Source organism: Cupressus sempervirens, chromosome 3 (genome assembly GCF_028749045.1).
Source record: "Cupressus sempervirens isolate cs-2001-9-10 chromosome 3, ASM2874904v1, whole genome shotgun sequence".
Classification (NCBI taxonomy): Eukaryota; Viridiplantae; Streptophyta; class Pinopsida; order Cupressales; family Cupressaceae; genus Cupressus; species Cupressus sempervirens.
This window is the reverse complement of record NC_143120.1, coordinates 286,908,822-286,928,091: the sequence shown is the minus strand read 5'-3', so window position 1 is coordinate 286,928,091 and position 19,270 is coordinate 286,908,822. Positions and strand designations below refer to the sequence as shown.

General features: G+C 36.0%; 1 protein-coding gene across 2 annotated transcripts in view; it reads right to left on the bottom strand.

The window, feature by feature from the left end:
- Positions 1-12,459: 12,459 nt before the first annotated feature.
- Positions 12,460-19,270, bottom strand: part of LOC149566081 (uncharacterized) — a 65,932-nt gene continuing 59,121 nt past the window's right edge. For both annotated transcript variants that reach the window (XM_089819516.1, XM_089819517.1), the window contains exon 4: positions 12,460-13,718. In XM_089819516.1, coding sequence (XP_089675642.1) covers positions 13,566-13,718 — 153 coding nt within the window. In that variant the 3' untranslated portion in view covers positions 12,460-13,565. The remainder of the gene's footprint in view (positions 13,719-19,270) is intronic.

The following is a 19,270-nucleotide window of genomic DNA, read 5'->3' as shown; positions in this document are numbered from 1 at the left end:
CAATCTACTATCCTAAATTTGATGGTTGTTTGACCATCATCCCAGGGAAAATTTGAATTGTTGTAACAATCGTATGACCGTCAAATTTAACCCCATCTTTTGCTGATGCAACCCCTCTCCAGATTATTTTTTATTTTGCAGTCCGACTTTGGGAGGCCATATCTCAATCATTCGAACTCCAAATCAAGTGCGATGTTTTTTGAAATTGAGTAGAATTTCCTAAACTTTTCAGTGGTGCAGCTCTTTTCTGGTTTTGGTGCATGGGTTTGTCATAAGTTGTATCTTTTGGTGATTGTTCCTGTCCAATCCTACATTTTGCAACTTCAAATGCTTTGTACGAGCTCATCTGGACACAAAAAAAAGTTCTTTTTTTTTTAAAGTGCATTATTTTTCATCTACTTTCTAGATCTGCAATCAAATTATAGGGTTGTGTGGACAAAATTGTCACTTTCAGAATTAGGTCATTTTCTGCATTGTAATACTTTGATATATCTTTAGAATTGTTGTATATTTGAGATACATTGTAATATTCCAATTTTGAACTCCATAATAAGGAGGTTGTAAAAAGCAAAATCAGAAGTCCATGAAGGCCAAAATTGGCAAGTGGCCATTGTAATCGCACTACATATAAAGTGCCCAAAGCATCTTTTTTGGAGGGGTTTTTTGATTTAGTGAAAAGGAGGGGGTGTTCTTGGTGTTGTGTGCCTCTTTTCTGCATTTTTCTTTCATTTTCTACATCATGGGACATTTTAAGTTTCAAAAATTAACTCCTCATAAAATGTGGTGTCATTTAATGTATAAAGGAGTTTCTCAATATGTAGATGCTACCCTTCCTAAACTAACAGGTGATCAAGTATCTACCAGTGAAATCACTGATTGGCAAGCAATGGATAGGAAACCCCTAGGTGATATTTGTTTGGGGGTTGATGACAAGATTATGTATCAGATTCAGAAGTCTTGTACATCCAAGGAAGCTTGGGATACCCTCCAAAACTTTTATGAAAAAGTGTCTGAAGAGGATGTTTTCAAAATTGAAGATGAGCTTGTCTCCTTAGATCCTAAGTCATTTGATACTATATAGGATTTCATCATTAAGATGAATGAACTAAGGAAAAAGTTAACTAATTGTGAGTCTTATTAAAGATGACAGGTTAATCTATCTCATTCATAATAAGCTGACATCTGAGTACTCCACATTTGTTTCTATGTATAACACCTCAAAGACTACATTAGGGTCTACCTATCAAAAAGTATATTTTGATGATTATGTTGATCTGTTGGATAAAGAAGAAAAGAACTTGAAATCAATGGGGATTCTCAATTGATGCGGGAGCATCTTGACCCTTCATACATTATAATGAATTTCATAATATTGTAATATTTAAGTCATTTAGATTTTCCTATAACCATGTTGAAGAAATTGTTAAAATACTTAACTTTGCATTGTGATGTATTAAAAACTAGGAAAAAATACATTTGCATTGTAATGAGAGTGCTTAAAGAAGCATTGAAAATTGTACAAGGGTTAAAAGAATGCGTTGGGTTGGTTAAAAAGGTGGTTGGGAAGTTGTAAAAAACCACAACCACTTTAAAATCATTGTATTGGTCATTCCAAATATAGAGGGATGAATGAGAAGAAGAATAGATCATTTGGAAGCAATTGGTTTTCAAGGACTTGTCATTTTGATTGGTTTTAACTATTTTAGTCTTGGTTCCAAGTCTTATACGGCTATGTACAACTTGGAACCCTTGTATTTTATATACATTTGAAGATTAGGATGAATAATCTTCTTTCTCTTTTTTGTTTGGAACAATTTTGTTAAGTTTTGAAGAAGTTGTGCTAGTTTTGGTAAAAGTGGTTATTTGCAGATTTGAGGATGCCCAGCTACAGTTGGATTTAAATGTTTGGTATGAACATATTTGGATGAAATAGAAACTCTAGTTGTATTAATTGGAAATATATATGAACCAGCTTTGATTTCCAATTGGTTTGAGTCATTTTTATTCAGATATGTGTCAGTTATGTTCATTTTAATCAAGACTGGCTTTTACAGATCTCTGTTGAAGTTGTAGGCAATAATTGGTGCTTGTAGAATGATTTATGAATTGTAAAAATTAATAGCTTATATATTCAGAAACTAAACTCACATAGGGTTAATTTAAAATTGGTTTGGTTTCATTTGCTATCATTTTGAGAAAGTTATTAGATTCCCTAGGAAGGGATACTAGTTTTACTTTTAATTTATGACAGAGAAAATCGGTCTACATGCAGAGACTATAACGTGTAATGGATTTATTATTTTTGGCTTAATTTTGGATATGTTTTAGTATAAATAATTTGGAACAAATATTCCAAATGGTTTTGAAAGAAAATGTCAGGATTGAAATTTATGATGAATGTACTCGGGTATAGCAGTCAGACCATGTGAACGATGAAGTATGGTAAACTAGTGTTGGAAAGAGTTTTGTTTTGTCTCATTGAGATGTCTTTAAAAATGGAATTTATTTCATGAATTTTGAAGGAATAAGCACGTATTCCAACATTTGGTTTACTCCATTGATGCTATTTACATCATCAATTCGCCAAAGTCTAAGGCATTGGTGGCCAATAATGAGAGTTGTCAAAATTCAACTGGTCAATCTTCAAATAAAGGAAAGGGCAAGAATAAGAAATGGAAGAATAACAAATCAGAGGATGCAGAAAAGACAACATCACAATTCAATCAACAAGGCAAGTCTTCCTAGAATTCAAATAAGAAGGGGGACAATAATAAGGACAAGAAAAAGTGTGCTTATTGCAAAAAGTTGGGTCATGAAGAACATGAGTGTTATCATAAAAAGATTGATGAGTTGACCTCTATTATGAAGAGACATAATGTTCCACTACCTAATGCTTACAAGGAGAAAGGATGTTCTTCAAATTCAAAGGGCAAAGGGCAAGCACTCATGGCAAATTCAAATTCTTCAAAGGAATGGATTCTTGACTCGGGTGCCTCATATCATATGGGTTCTTCAAAGGAGAATTTTTCTTCAATGAAGCAATCAAAGGTACCGCACATCTTTGTGGGAGATGATACCAAAATGGAAGTTGAAGGGAAAAGAAACATGGAGATGGAAAATGGAGAGTTTAAAGATGTTCTTTATGTTCCAAACCTAAGTTCTAATCTTATCTCAATTTACCAAATCACTCACCTCAAAGATGGTCACAAAGTTGAGTTCCTTCCTGACTCAGTAAAGGTGCACGATCTAAAAAATGATTCATTGGTTGCAATGGGGAAAGTTAATCGTGACAAAAGGTTGCATTCTTTCTCCCACTTTGTGCCTAAGTCTCCTTCACAAGCCTTGTTGACTTAATCTAATTCTCAAACCAAATTATAGCATGAGTAGTGTGGTCATCTTGCCTTCTACTATCTTCAGCAACTTTGCTCAAACAAAATGGTCAAAGGTCTACCTCCAATCAACTTTTCCACCGGTGAATGTTCAACAGGTTTATTGGATATACATCTAGAGGAGAAGTTACATAAAGGGAAGTCTTCAAAAGCACCATTTGTTCTTCAGTTGGTTCACATGGTACTAGCAAGTCCTTTTGTAGTGACATCAGTCAGCCAGGGTCGCTACATACTTACTTTCATTGATGACTTTTCTAGGCATACTTGGGTCTACTTTATTCATAACAAGAATGAAGTGTTAGGTTAGTTTCTAGCCTTCAAGACTCATGTTGAACAGAAATCAAGGAAAGCCATCAAAGTTCTAAGGATGGACAATGAAAGAAGATATGTGAACAAAAGACTTAAAGACTTTTGCAAACTTGAGGGAATTGATCTTCAGAATCCACCAACATTCAGTCCGCACAAGACAAATGTTGCAGCATTGAGGATCTGAACTCTTAAGTCCATGGCAAGTTGCATGATACAAGCCAAGTCTCTAGATCCATCAATTGAAGTCGAAGTAATCAATAGTGCCAATCACATACTTAATAGGTTTCCTCATCCTACCTTAGATGGAAAGACTCCTTTTGAGGCATGGTGTGGCAGAAAACCAGTTGTGACACATTTCAGAGTCTTCAGTTGTCCAACATAGGCAAACAGATCTTCTAGGGGATGCAAGGCACCACCACCTAAGCCTTGCACTTTCATCTAATATGAAGATGGTGTGAAGGCATACAAACTTATGGATCCTGAGACATTAGATTTTTGTGGAGAAGGATGTACATTTCGAGGAAAGTTCACCCAACTTGTCCTCTAATCCTCTCTGCACATCATACATTGTGGAAATTGATAGTGACACCAGCGGTAGTGCTTCAACAGATTTAGATACGTGGGGTTCTATCAACAATTGCAATGAGAGGTCACAATATCAATATAGTCCACATGCATATATTGCCACAGTGATAGATCCAACACAGCAGGGTACACCTAGTCTTCCAGCTCTAGCAATAGAGGATGACTACATAGTAGATATTTCAAGTTTGTTTGTGGAGTCATACATAGCGGATTTGGGGGACATCGTTAATGACATACATCTTCTCTTTGATGGAGAAGATCCTTATTCAATTGTTGCAAAGGCTCACTCTGACCCTCATGTCCATTCTCTACATGATCGATCATCACAGGTTGAAGTGATTGTGGATACTTATGAATAGCAGTTGCAGAGGGTTTCTTTATCAGTTGAGGAGACGATATATTCTTTGGGACAGGTTCTACATTCATCCTTCACAGCGACAGTTGAGCAGGTTTCAGAGACATCAGTGATCATCGGGATTCTTTCCACACACAGCGGAAGCATCTCATTTGTACCTATGGTATTGTTTCTTCCAAAGGGGAGGAACACTATTTTGCAGTCTTGGATTAGCTTCTACATCGGAGCAGCTATCACTGACATGCACTCTTCATTTGGCAAGGGAGACTACCTTGTCTCTCTTCTTCTCTCATGTTGGGGGGACCTTTTTCTCTTTTGGGATAGTGTTCTTCTCACATTTCTCTGTTGCATATACTTGATGTATGTCGTAATGGGAGGGTCTTGATTACTCCATCCATCCATGCATCTAGTCTTTTCATCTCTCTTTTTGGGAGAGGGTTTTTTCCATGAGGTTTTCCCTCTTTCTCCACTTTATGAGAGATTGCATTGCATTATGTACATGGGTACCTAACATGGCCTAGTAGTCGGGACCCATCATGCATTTCATCCTAGTTCTCGTGAACTTAAGTGCATTCCCCTAAGTTGCACTTAAGGGGGGGTTGTTGGTGTAAATAAGTATTTACTATTTACATTTTACTTAAGTTAATGCATTATTTTATTATTTATTTAGGTAAGACACTTAGAAGTGTGTGTACTTTCATGAGTTGTCATGTTGACAACACAAAAGTACACAACTCTAACTTAGCACATGGTGTCTACAACACTAGAGTTTGCATCATTCACTGAGTTTTCATGTAGACAACACAGTTATTCGCACTCCCATTTTAGCACATGTTGTAGGCTTATCCTCACATCATTGCACTTACTCTCATACTTAATGTAGGATAACCCATATCTGGTGGGCATGTGCCTAATTGTATGACTTATCATGTTGCTAACTTCTATGCATTCTAGAAGCTCTCCAGAGGCCTTTATATACAAGCACTCCTAATGTACTTTCATATGGAATATTGAATGAATATATCATCATTATGATCATACTCTCTCTGGTCTACTATTGTGCTTGTGTTTGAGTTCTTTGGTCTTGGATGAATTCTGCCCTGAGGCAAATTCTTACAAATATTCATCATTTTTAAAAAGAATCATTTAATAGCTCACGCATGATCATGTTAATTATTTTCTCCTGTTGTCAAGTTGAGTGGTGTGATTAACTACCAGGATATGTAGTCGCTAACAAGGTGTTACATGTCTATTCCAAGTAGGGAGGGCCTTTCTAGTTAAAAAAAGTGTGGGGATAAGCTTAAGGTTCGTAGTTGGGTGGTTAAGCCCCTGATAATGTTTCCCCTCTCCACAAGATGTCAGGATGTGCATCAGATAAAGATAAGTTGAGCATTCAAACATTTATTGGTAACAGATATTTTTTACTTTTATGATATTTATACAAATAGAAGATATGATGGATTACTTTATATCGTTGATTTCAGTTATTTCCTTTGATGAAAGCAATTTTTCTCGTCAATGTAATCGGTAACCATTTAGATCGGTTGACCTTCTAACTGAATTATGGAATATATCTATAGGATTGTTATTTCAGTCTTTCATTTATCAGAATAATGATTATGAGCATATCTTCTACTCTTATGTTATTGCCACGGTTAGCAATAGGAAGAAAAGGAATGAAACAAAGGTATCTGACGCCCTAAATGATACTGTGGTATATGATGCCCTAAATGATCCAATTGTAATTGATGCCCTAAATGATACAATGGTATATGATGCCCTAATTGATCCAATTGTAATTGATGCCCTAATTGATACAATGGTATGTGATGCCCTAATTGATACAATGGTATGTGATGGTAATCATCATTTGATCCTAAGTGGTATTTGTGGATTAACCTAGGTGTTTGCAGAAGCATCCTTAGATTGATTTGGCTTCGAACTTCATGGTATGTAGATTTTAATTTCCATAGTAAATTCATTGATAGTGTTTTCAATTCTTAGTTATGAAATTTTGTTTAACTGATTATAACCGTTAATCTCATTCACATGAACGTAACTGATATAACTGTCTTCCTATGAAAATGAAGTAATAATTGTATTTCTTTGATATGTTAGTTGTTAAACTAGACTCGAGAAAAAGTGGTTGTTACATGAATGGCTTTAATGTTACAAGCTAGAGTTGTCGTTGCACCAAAAGATCGACCTATCAATACCCGATACAACCACTAGACTTATAGAACACAGGAGGCAGTTAGGCCATGTCACAAATTTTGAAGGGAAACATTGGTGGTTAGTCCAACAATCCCCCCCCTTAGTGTTACTTGAGGAGATTCAAACCTAACTTTGATACCACTTGTTACAAGCTAGACTTGTCGTTGTACCAAAAGATCGACCTATCAATGCCCGATACAACCATTAGAGTTGTAGAACACAAGAGGCAGTTAAGCCATGTCACGAATCCCAAAGGGGAACATTGGTGGTTAGTCCAACATTTAAGAGGATAAATGGGCATAATAATAATCTTAGAAGCATCACTTAAGACCTCTTTGGAGGATGGAATGAATAATTCAAAAAGGAATATTGATAATGTGTTCTAAGATTGGGGAATAATGACAAAAGGATTCAACGAATGACTAGAAGAGCATCATTAAGGAGATGTTGTGGAGGATGATCTGTCACCGTATTTAAGATGTGTTTACTAGTCAACATGAGTAATCATCTTTTACCCTTTACATCAAGTCTTCAAGGAATACTTAATTTCCCAATTACTACTTCAACTTGAATGAATTAGACCTACAAGTTTGATCTACAAATAGAGGTGTCTTTTACTCCTTTTTCTACTACCATGACCAAAAGATAATGCTTATTTGTAGTACAAAAGTCATGAATCTCTTGCCACATAATAAATTGTCCTTTCAAGTGGTTGTCCCATGGAGGAGCATTTCCTAAAAAATACAATTAGTATTGATTTATTTTAGAAATATTTTGAAGCTAGTAATCTCATTTAGTTATACGGTTCAACTTGAACGTGAGCTCAAAATTTAGGTAAGGTAGTAACCTCATGATCAATATTGTGAATGAAATAATAAATTAACACCATTTTCTCACATTATTCCTAGTGGGAATCTAAAATTACAAATGGGTGGCATGTAATATATGAAATATCTGAAGTTGGTGAGGCAATTTCCAACCTCATTCCATTTTCACTAGCTCAAATTTGCAATCCTAAGAGGGAGTTATCCATAGGATCGATGACATTAATTAGGTGAGTTTTCATTTATATAAACAAAAAAATTATTTGAATAAAAATGTTTTAAGAACTTTGAAGGAATTAAAAATCCGAAAGAACACATAAGAAAGGAGTCAAAATACAAATCCACTATTGATAACAAAGTTCACCCCACATTGGTTGACATCTCCAAGTCCCTCTCCAATGAGTTGTTGATCCTTTATAATGTCTGAATGCTTGATTACATAGTAAAAGGCGCCTTCTTTGTCAAAAGTAAAAGGAAAGGGATTGACCAAAAAAAACCTTAAAATCTACTCACTACACTTGATTACAATTATATAAATTTGTACAAGGTTAATATTACTCTTGAGCCCGAGTCTAAATGGTTAACCTTTCATAAAGGAGAGGTCAAGTTCAAAGCTCAAGCCCCTTTATTTCTTGATTTTTGAAGCTCTATCACATAACAAAATTAACAATGTTTGTTTTCTGATACTAGGAGATTTCCACAATCCATCAAACAGAGATCATGCAGCTTTCTAGAGTTGATTATGTGCATATTTTATATCACACTTTGTGATCCATCATCAGGATGAGATAAGATAAAGATAATTTTATTAATTACCAACAAAAGACCACAACATGGGTCTATGGGACTGGAAGCTTACAAGAAGAAGATAGCAGACAAACAGAGCACCAAACGATGTCCACAAAAGAACAAGTACAACAAATGAAGAAGAAAGCAGGAGACGTAATGGAAAAGATTAGGTATTCATCCTCACAGGGAAAAAGTCCAACAGCGACTGATCTAGGCAGCTACTAGAGGCCCTGTGATGAGGTTGAGTGCTACGAGAGGAGTGTTGTTGATAAAGAGGTCCCCTGCGAGGTCTCACAGATCTGGAATGGTCTATATTAGGGAAACTGTACAATTACTTCACACCCCGAGCCGGAGCTAAGGGCGAGAAGGTGGTCATAATAAGTTGTGTCTAGGTCTGACTCTTGGGAAATGATAGCTGTAAAGTATGGTCACAAAGCTATAAGGACTCACGAAGATAGAGTGCAATGCAATGTTGATACGCAGCCTCTATGAGCCTACCCTAAAGGAGCCAAGGGAGATACATAGGGCATGTGTCCAATATGTGTAAGTACTCAGGGCATACAATAATCCCATCTCGAGTATCTAAGAAGTGCTTGGTATAGAAAGCCATCCTCGGATGTGGTCCCCCTAGAGGATCAACCAAAGTTCATATAATATACTACCTATAGATGTCAAGTCTAACATGCCTGTTCAACTCTTGCCAAGAAGGGAGTAGATGAGCAGGAGCATCCAATGAGAACTGGTAGGGAGGGAGACAATCAATGTCAATCCCAACTGAACTCAGCAAGATAGTAGCCTAAGCATACCAACAACAAGCTCTAGTGGCTGGATCAAAGTCTGCAATAGCAACTAAGGAGCAGTAGGCTAAGTAAGGGTATCTGTGTTGGCCTTCAACAAAGTCTGCAAAGCCACGAAGATGGTGGAGAAACCAAATCAAGTCAAAAATGGTTGCAAGTTTGAATGGGTGAGCTCCAAACTCAACCAAAATAACGCTGTGGGGTATAGATCTATGACATCTGATAATCCAACGGAGGAGCAAAGTTTGGGTGCACTTGATCATGGCCCAATCCGAGTCTAAAAGGGAAGGACTCCAAACCATAGAGCATTGTGGGACTTACTAAGGAATCCAGGAGGGATAGCTTAGACAATGTGTCCTGAAAGTGGTGTTTGAAGCATTATCTCTCGAGCATGGCAAGGGAACCCAACCCTTTACTGATCTGAGGCTGAATGGCTAATCTCAAGTTAAAATGAGATCTGGAAAACTTAACCCCAAGGTATGTGTAAGATGATGTAATCTCAACTTCCCAACCCTAGAAGTGAAAATGGAGATGTGAGGTCTTCAAACCATTGAAGACCATAACACGAGTCTTCTCAAGGTTCACGACTAGTTGTCTCATGTTGCAAAAAGATGCAAGTCTATCCAAAAGCCTCTGATGACCCTCAAGACAAGAAGCAAGAAGAACCACATCGTCAACAAAGAGAAGGATGGAGATCAATACCTGGTGTAGATGACAACCATCACGCGAAAGCAAGAAGTGACTGAAAAAAGCATCGAGCTCATCAATGTAGATCCCGAACAAGGTGGGCAAGAGAGGGCAGCCCTGCTTCACCCCAATGGTGCTCTAGATAGGGTCGGAGAGGCCCTCTGTGGTCCTGAGTCTACCAATCACTGTCTCATATAATCTCATGATAGTCATCAGTAAGATCTCAAAAATACCAGTATCTCCAAGTCTTTGAAAAAGGGCCGCTCTGGGGATGGAATCAAAAGCCTTATGAAAATCCAGAAAACAACAGTAGACTTTCTTCGAGTGGTGTCAAGCCTCCTCAATAATAGCTTGTAGTGTAAAGATATGATCCATGGTCTAGTAGTCTACCCTAAATCCTACTTGACCCTTAGCCCTGCAATTCCTCCTGTCAAGCTCACTGGATAAAACAATATTCAATGTTCTAGCATAAAGTTTGGCAAATGTATGTCCAACCATAATGGTTCTATAGTTTTCGAGATTGGAGGCCAACCCAGACTTATGGATCGGGTGAATAACATGTCTCGACCATGAGTCCGGAAAACCAAAACAAATCACTCTATTTGAAGTGAAGAGAGATAACGGCCCAGGATCATGGTACCGAGCTTGAAGAGCTCGGCATAAAAACCCTCCTCATCAGTCGCCCTACTGCATCTCATAAGTCTAATGGCCTCGTAAATGTTGGAAGTGGAGAACAAGTGACAACAGGGGGTGGGCTAGGAAGAGGAGCGAGTTGACCTGGGATGTCATACAACATGGAGACATGGGAGGCAAGGAGGTGAAGGCTATGCCAGGGGAACATGATGCGCCAAAACAACTTAGGATACTGAATAAGCATGTCACGGAGGGATTTTCCCTGTGAAGCAATAAATAACAGCTTCTTATGGCAAAGAAAGTGTTTGTAAGAGAGTCGTAAATTGGGGAAAGCGAGGGAATGAGTATCAAAAGCCAAGCACAAGGAGCGGTGGAAAGTTTTGTAGGTATCATCAAACCATTGGTTCATGGGGCGAGTATTCCATCGAACAGGTCTAGGAGTGCTAAGAATGGAGCAGTGGGGGATAGAGAGGAGAGTCGACTCCCAAATCGCGATGGCTAGTGAGTGAAACATGGTGGACACCTAACTGTGATCTGTGAAGCTAGTGGGACAGAGGAATCTTCTCAAATGAAAAATGAAGAGGTCTTGATCACTATCCTCAAAATAGAAACAGGTATGGGGGCAGATATGGGCAGGGTGACTAGAGATGGGTGGGTTAGAAGAGCTTAAAGAGAATGTTTCTAAATTTTTTGCCCTTTCAACTCTCATCCTAATGATGGATCACAAAATGTGATATGAAAAGTTGATGTAAAAACTTGTGCACAATCAAATCCTTAATGACTATTTTACTAACCAAACATTGAGCATAGTGCATTGCCAATATTCACAGGTTCAAATCTATTTCCCCTTGTTTTATGAAATCCATAAGCTAATAAAAAATAACAAAACATAGCTTGTTGCTCTTATATTACATAATGCATGGCGCAATGGCTATCCATTGATTTCAAAAGTGGGAGCTCTACTATTCAAACCACTCAACCTCTTGTAGTAGTAAATAAAGTTTAAATGGAATATGACCAATACAATCTTTGAAGAAGCCACTTGGTCTAGTGGTGGTGTTAGAAAGTCGCATGTAGCAGACTGGGAGTTTTAATGGTGATAAAATAATGCACAAAATCATATAGGAAGTCATATTCCCTTGGAACGGCCAAAGAATCTTTAAGGCTTTTTAAAAAGCATTTCCTTGTAAAGAAGAATACTCTTAAGACTTTTTTCTTTGTAAAGAAGAGTATGTATAGACTAATATGCAAATTAAGGTAATCTAATTGATGAATTTATGTTTTGTCTAAATTGAGCCTTTATTTTGGCTTTATAATGAAGGCATTATGACTTAAATATTAGTTCTAACTCTTGGACTAATGAGAGAACTAGATGTTGGATAGCTAACATGCAAGTTCATAAAGGTCAACAATTTAAAATCGGAATCCATAAGTGAGTATAACAACGTGTAAAAGTGATTCATAAGTGGGTAAGGTCAAATTAGGTCTAAGTGATTCATAAGTGGGTAACGTCAAATTAGGTCGGGTGTTAATCTTTTGGATAAGTTTGAATAAATCCTATAACTTTTGTTTTTTTTTTCATGGGACCTACTCCATGGTATAGAATCCTAAAAACCCCATGAATCTCACCCTAGTCTTAATATTATGGTCATCAACATTTTGTAAGTTGAAAATTCAAGATATAGTATATGCAGCCGTAAATTATATTGTTGGAACATAATTTTGCATAACCTTATTAATGTAGCAATGTTTGATAGATTAAAATTCTCATGTACTAGCTACTGTAAACAAGCAAGTACTTTTTAGTGTAATCATGTGTAATTTATCACTAATGAGGCCACAAGCATATAGAATAAGTCATAACAGCATTCATCATATTTTGTCGTTGATGTCTATGTCTTAATTATAGCAAGGTAGCATACAACATAATATTAGGTAGTTCAATTTTTCACATAACAGTAAGTCGAATAGAGTTGCACATTGCCCTGCAACTCTGCAATTAAAGAATCATAGTAACTAATATGAAGCATTCAGCAGGCATAGATGGATTAACACCTCCAAACATGATAGATGAATGGATCCTAACAGCGGTGACAATATCTGTCCACCTAAACAAGAAAAAGTGTGAAACAGTGCCTTATGAAATCAAATCTGAGAAGAGTTTAGCATGTATTTTAGTTTTCTCTTGAACTAAAACACAGGTAAACTTGAGTTCAATCTTGTTAAATACCATAGCTGTGATAGCTAGGCTTACAAATACAATACATGGTTATTCATCATGATAATACTCCCGAAGTTATTTTTTCACCTGAGTATATGTGGATAACGTATCAAGAAATCTCTCAAGTGGAGAAAGAAACGGGTACAAGACTTAATGAAGAGCTAGAATGATATTATTCTTATACGAGCCACAATTATTGCTCCATACATGTGAATTCCATAAACTAGCAGACCTTTCTGGATGCCATAATCACTACTGAGTACAAACATGACAAAGGTTACATTAGTATATTTGTACTCAACAGTAACATCAAAAAAACTGCTTGTGATTACAAAGTTGAAATTGATGTGCGTAATTCTATTATTCTCCCTAATAGTAAACCATGCCCATTCAGATGCCAACTTGAAAAGGAAAAGAAAGAAAATTGAGCAATCATTAAAAAAAACAGTGGTACACCCTGTCGATACTTCCTTGTAAACAGAGGGTTATGTAGCAGAGGTATCATTTGCTATCTTCTTTCCATTGTTTATGTTCCTTCGTCTCTGTTTAGTTTTCCCATTCCCTCCTCTGACAATAGATGGAACAATGGTAATCATGCCATCTAAAATTGTATTAAGATATGCCAGTTGCTCTCTACCTTTCTGCAATTCTTCTGTTGCTCAGAAGCCGCAAAGTAATAAATTTGTTATACCTGTTGGTATTCAAAAATCAAGAGAAAGACAGATGCTTCACATGAAAGGCTGGAAATCACCCTGGAATGAATTAAGTTACAGGTTGTGCTCCACTCCATGAATTATCATCGTCTGGACCACGTAGCGTTCTATTTCTATTTATTTTAATGTAAGTAACTGCAGACCAAATTCCCCGCAGAAGTAAAATTGAAACAAAGACCACACTTCCAAGAGTGCACACCACCTGAGAAAATTTCTATATCAAATGAATGAACACCAAAATGAACAGCAAATTTTACATGAAAATAAAATTATATAACTGAATGCTCAAGCTCGAAATATCTTAACTACCTGTGTTCTATCATTCACAAACATGTTAAATTAAGTCTCCCTCCAGTTAGACTGTTAATAAATACAGAAAAGGCTATAACTGTGTTTTCCCAATCATTTCAAAAGAAACCAATTGAAATAATTCACAAACGCTGAACATCTAAATCACCAGACTTTATCACGTGCACATATATAAAACCAAAATCGTGATTGTTTAATCCAAAAAGAATACTTTCCCTCAATGTGTTCAACAATAATCCTCTTTAGATAATTCAAAATTATTAATACCTAGGTATTGACTGTAATCATGAGACATAAAACTGAGACCTTAGAATTGAAAATAGAATTATCACAGGCTCAAGGGTCTGTTACGATTTGGAAAACCACTGTTAGGATGCTTAACTTTGGCACTATAATTTTTTTTTAAAAGCACTATCATCTGGCATTCTAACACAGTTATCCTCACCATGGTAAACTATGGGGTGGAAGCATTTTAGAAAAAGCTAAGAACCAAATTGAACAAATCCAAAAACAAGTTGAGCTTTTGCAAATATTGTAAAACAGTTTCAAAAATATGGAATATGAAGAGTCATAGGGAAAGTTGAATGCCCGAAAGTTAACAGTTAATTGAAAGTCAAAAGGCTAGTTGGAAAATGCTCAGAAAAGCATAAGTAGATATTGTAAACACAAATCAAATGGTTGTAGAAGGTGGGAGAATGATTTAATAAAAAGAAACTTCCATCTTTTTGGTAATTTCTATGTTGCATTTTCTGTGTTTTTACCCAGTTACAGTTTGATTGTTTTCTTGGTACGGCCAATTAAAGTACAGTACGGGCATGAAACCAATTGGAAAAGTTGGGTAAATGAATCTAGTTTCGTTTTCTTTTGGCTTGATTCAATTTCATTAAGTTTGGAGAAAGTTATGAAAATTTGAGTGCAAGCTTCCTGTAACTCTGCCTAGGGTTGCCAGTTTTGGAAATAATGACGTAACTCTTAATTCTGCCATTGGATTTTGCTGAAATTTGGAGAAATGCTAACTATATTTTCTTCAATCTCACCAAAGTGATTTCCTTAATTTTGTGCTTTGCATAAGCTATGAGCAACTGTTTCCCTCATATCTTCATGTTTTGCAAAAATTTAAGGCTTAACTGGCAGAAGAACAGTTACTTTTTGAGGGGTTCTGTAGAAAACAACCTACCTTGCTTTTGAGATGTGTTAACTAAACCCCAAATGGGTATCTGAAACTGCTTTTATATTTTTTATGGCATGCTTGCTTTGAAAGTAATGGTGGGAAAGCCCTATTAGGAGTACTAGCAGAATAAAGGCTTGAGAGAGAACCCATTCTTGGATGCTTGTGGAATAGAAATTTTTGGTTTCATTTGAGCTTTTTGGTATTCTCTACTTACCTCTGCATCACATTTGAATATGAACAATATGTGAAGTAGTTTTTTGCTTTGTTCATACACAGTTGTAATGGGAATAGAAACAACCTTCCATACAACAATTTGCCTTTCTATATTCCACAATGTTTCACAAACAAGGACATCAAGGGATGGTGGTATGCATATTGAAGTAGTTCAGTGGGGGCATTTTGGGGCAGTGATAAGGAGATGGCAATATATCAATATTATTATAATAAGGTATATATAAAACAAGATCTCCCAACTTTTCAGAAAACAATTTGTTGCTTTCAATTTTTCAGGAAGTTTTAGGTATGGGGACGACAAGGGACGGTTGGATGCATTTGGAAGAGAATAGTCCAAGGAGGCATTTTATGGGGACAGCAATCCAAAAGGCCATTTTTGGCAGATGGTGTGAGGATAGATAGATTCATCCATTTTTTTACGAGTCTAGGTATAGACAACATTACATTTTGGTTAAGACAAATCTATCTATAACATATCAAAGATCAAACAGAAATTTCTGATTTCATTGTTCTATATCCAAATAAAGGCTCATCCAGGCTACCAAAAGACCCTCTTAACTCTAAGACAATTTGTATCATCAAGTTGAGACTTGACAGTCATCCAATGGAATCCCAACATGTGGCTAAAGATTATCAATTCCAAAGTTTCAAGGCACTATGAATTACAACTAGCATTTTCATTCATTTGGAGTGGACTTCTCTTGACGAGGTAGATGAAATGGTCAGTGGACCAATTCCTCTTTACAATAGAAGAACTAGCAACTTGTGAAATAAGGTGATTGCTAAGATGCTTCAACTCCATGGTATCATACTATGCCACTTCCACGATCAACTAGGATCTATTTCAACAATCATAGCCCTAGCCTCTTGGTTGATGTGTATTTGAGCCCACAGACGAGCAAATGTAATCCACTGCTCTTGAAGTTTGCATGCATTCTCAAAGTTGTACATCTGAAAAAGGACTTTCATAAGACCCTCCTTTACATCAATATCATCATCAAGAGAAATTTTCACGAGTCTGACTGCATACAACTTAGGGTTAAGAACATAAATCTAGGTTGCATAGATATGTGTACCCACAGCCCTGGGACGCCTACCCAAGTACTGGGTACTTAGTGGAGAGCATCACAGCTAAGGACCTTGATTAAGATTTCTGATTTTTGTTTCCGTATCAGCTTGTTGTTTGTCAAGCTTAATTCAATACATAATCAGTTTGAAACTTTGATAAAATACTGATAAACAGTAAACTTATCACTGTTCAAGTCACATATTTATCATTTGCAATATGTCATACATCTAAACATTTATCATATATTATTCTTACAAAATATTATTCTTACAAACATATTGTAAATCTGAAGCTGAAAACAATACATTACACCTGCACACTTTATCACTGTTAATGTTTTGAAAAACCATTGTCATGACTCTTTCAAAATTTTCTATAAATATTAAATCATATTAAAAAAAAGTGTGTCGTACCCAGGTACCCCTGTTCCCTATTTTGGAAAATATCCATACCCGTCACAGTGCCCTAACTACCCAAGTAACCCCGTCCCTATGCAACCTTGACACAGATAATCATATAAAGTGAGGTATTCAGTATTTTCCACCTGTCACAATAGACCCAATATGCTCATCATAAAAATGTAATTCAAGCTCTCTACTGCAGATTGCTCGCTGCATTTAACCAAGCATTTTTTTTCAAATATCTCAAAAAATTCTTGGCTGGGAGAATTTATAAGACATGCTTAATTATGCCCAGAACTGGTGAAATGATAGAGCACATATAATTTAAACTTTAAAGCAACATGTTAAAACTTTAAAAACAAAAGACTTAAAAATTACGGGTACAATTTAATGTTATTTTTTATCAAATGACAATTAGAAAATATAGCTAAAATCGAAAAAGCAAATTCTAATTCTTTTTATTAATATAATAGATTGGCCTCGGCCTTTTATTGAACGAAAAAAAAAACTAAAATTGAAAAAAAAAAACCTCACTATGGACAATTAGGCAACTTCCCGAACATGATACATTAGGTACGTGCAACTCTTAACTAGTGGCAAATCTCATTTATTTGACCTATACTAAACCAAATGTCAGCTATACTATCAGTTATCTTTCAAGTTTTATACAAAGAACTTAAGCTTTTGCATTGGAAAGCAGAAAAGAAAGTTCTGAGGTATATTTGTGGACAATAGGGCATGGAATGGAATATTAATAAAATGAACTTTTATTTAAATGGTAGAAGCTCTACTTCAAGCTTTGTTTTCTAGTTTTATATTGGGAGGTGTAAATTTGGAACACTTGTTGCTCACTCCTCAATAAAAGTTGAATATCATGCTGCAAATGGAGCTGTTTACAAGGTCATGTGGTTATGTCACTCTTTAACAAGAATGGATGTGCCTGAAAACAAACATACACATTGAAGCCCTTTCATAAGCTAATTTTTCATGTGTGCTAAACATATTGAGCTTCAATGCCACCACAACCATGAGCATATGGAACAACAGAATAGTCAACTCCAATATTGTTTAACCCCGGAGCAACATGTTAAAATATTTACTAAGTTTCATACAGTAATTGAGTTTGAAACAAAAATTAACTTAATGACTTGGTACTCTTGAAGAAAATAATGGAACGGAGGAGTGATGGTTAGAAGAAATTAAACAAATATCACATCATTTTAATAAAAATTTACTTTATATTACTATTAATAACATAGGTAGGTTTGGGTGGTTGGTCAATTTTCTCTTTTAATCATCTCTTGTATTTATTTGTGTTCATCCATAAAGATTTGATCAATGTTTTAAAAAATAATATTTGCATATAGCCATGTCTGTAATGTCCCCTTCTTGGAATTTCCCTACATTTTCCCTAGAATAAAAAATTCTGTTGAAAAAAGCAATGTCAAATGGTTAGAGATATAACTTCACCAATTAAAATTTCTTTTTACAAAAAAGTTCCTGATTCAGGCCCTGCAACACCAAAAAGTAAACAAGAGCACAAATATACATCATAGACTAATTATATTGTTAACATGATATAATCTATCTTATACATTTATAACTTGGTAAAGAGAGTTTCAATCCGTAACATGCAATGTGCAGTAAATTGCTTTCCTAAAGGTGGGTGGAAATATTACAAGAGGATGCCCTAGCCCAAGCCTAGGCCCAAGGATGAAACCCTATCCCCCCTCAGCCCCATGTTTCATGGGGTTGGTACTTAGTGGGCCTCACAATTCTCCCTCATTGTAACTTCCTCCACCAATGTGGATCATCCCTTGCAAGTGCCTTTGTATGATGTAACTCATGCCCATTCCACCACAGGCCTTACCTAGTACCTTTGTATGATGTAGCCCATGCCCATTCCACCGCATGCCTTACCTAGTGCCTTTATATGATGTAGCACAGTCCATTCCACCCAAGGCCTTATCTTATGAGATACCCGGAGTCTAATTAATATGATAGTATTTAAGTTTATCACTATCATATAGTTTTTTCATAGCATTACCTTCTACCCTAGAAATTTCATGAAATCAATATTATTTGCAACTATATATATACCACAAATTACACACACATGTACTTATCTAATATATGAGTTGGGAAGGAAACTGCAGTAGGGTATCCTAACTTGACCTTCAGCCCAAGAGAGGAATCCCTTGTCCCTTTTGGCTTCATACCTTATGAGGTAGTGTACCTAGTGAGACCTCGCCATTCTCCCATTTTGCCCTTTCTCCCCATCCTATAAGATTGATTAATGTCATTCGACTATTCTTGTTTGATAATGTTGATACAATAACTTCAATCATATAAATTGGATGATAATATAATGATTTAATATGCATGCATACATATTCTGTTTATACTAACATACACATATACACATTAGAAATCCAAAACCATTATATTATCATCCACTTAATTCTGTTATGTATCTCCAAGTATTCTGATTATATTGATCTACTCTGATCAATTTATATTCCAGATCATAAGTATTGATTGCAAAGCTATAATTGAGAAAAAATTGCTTA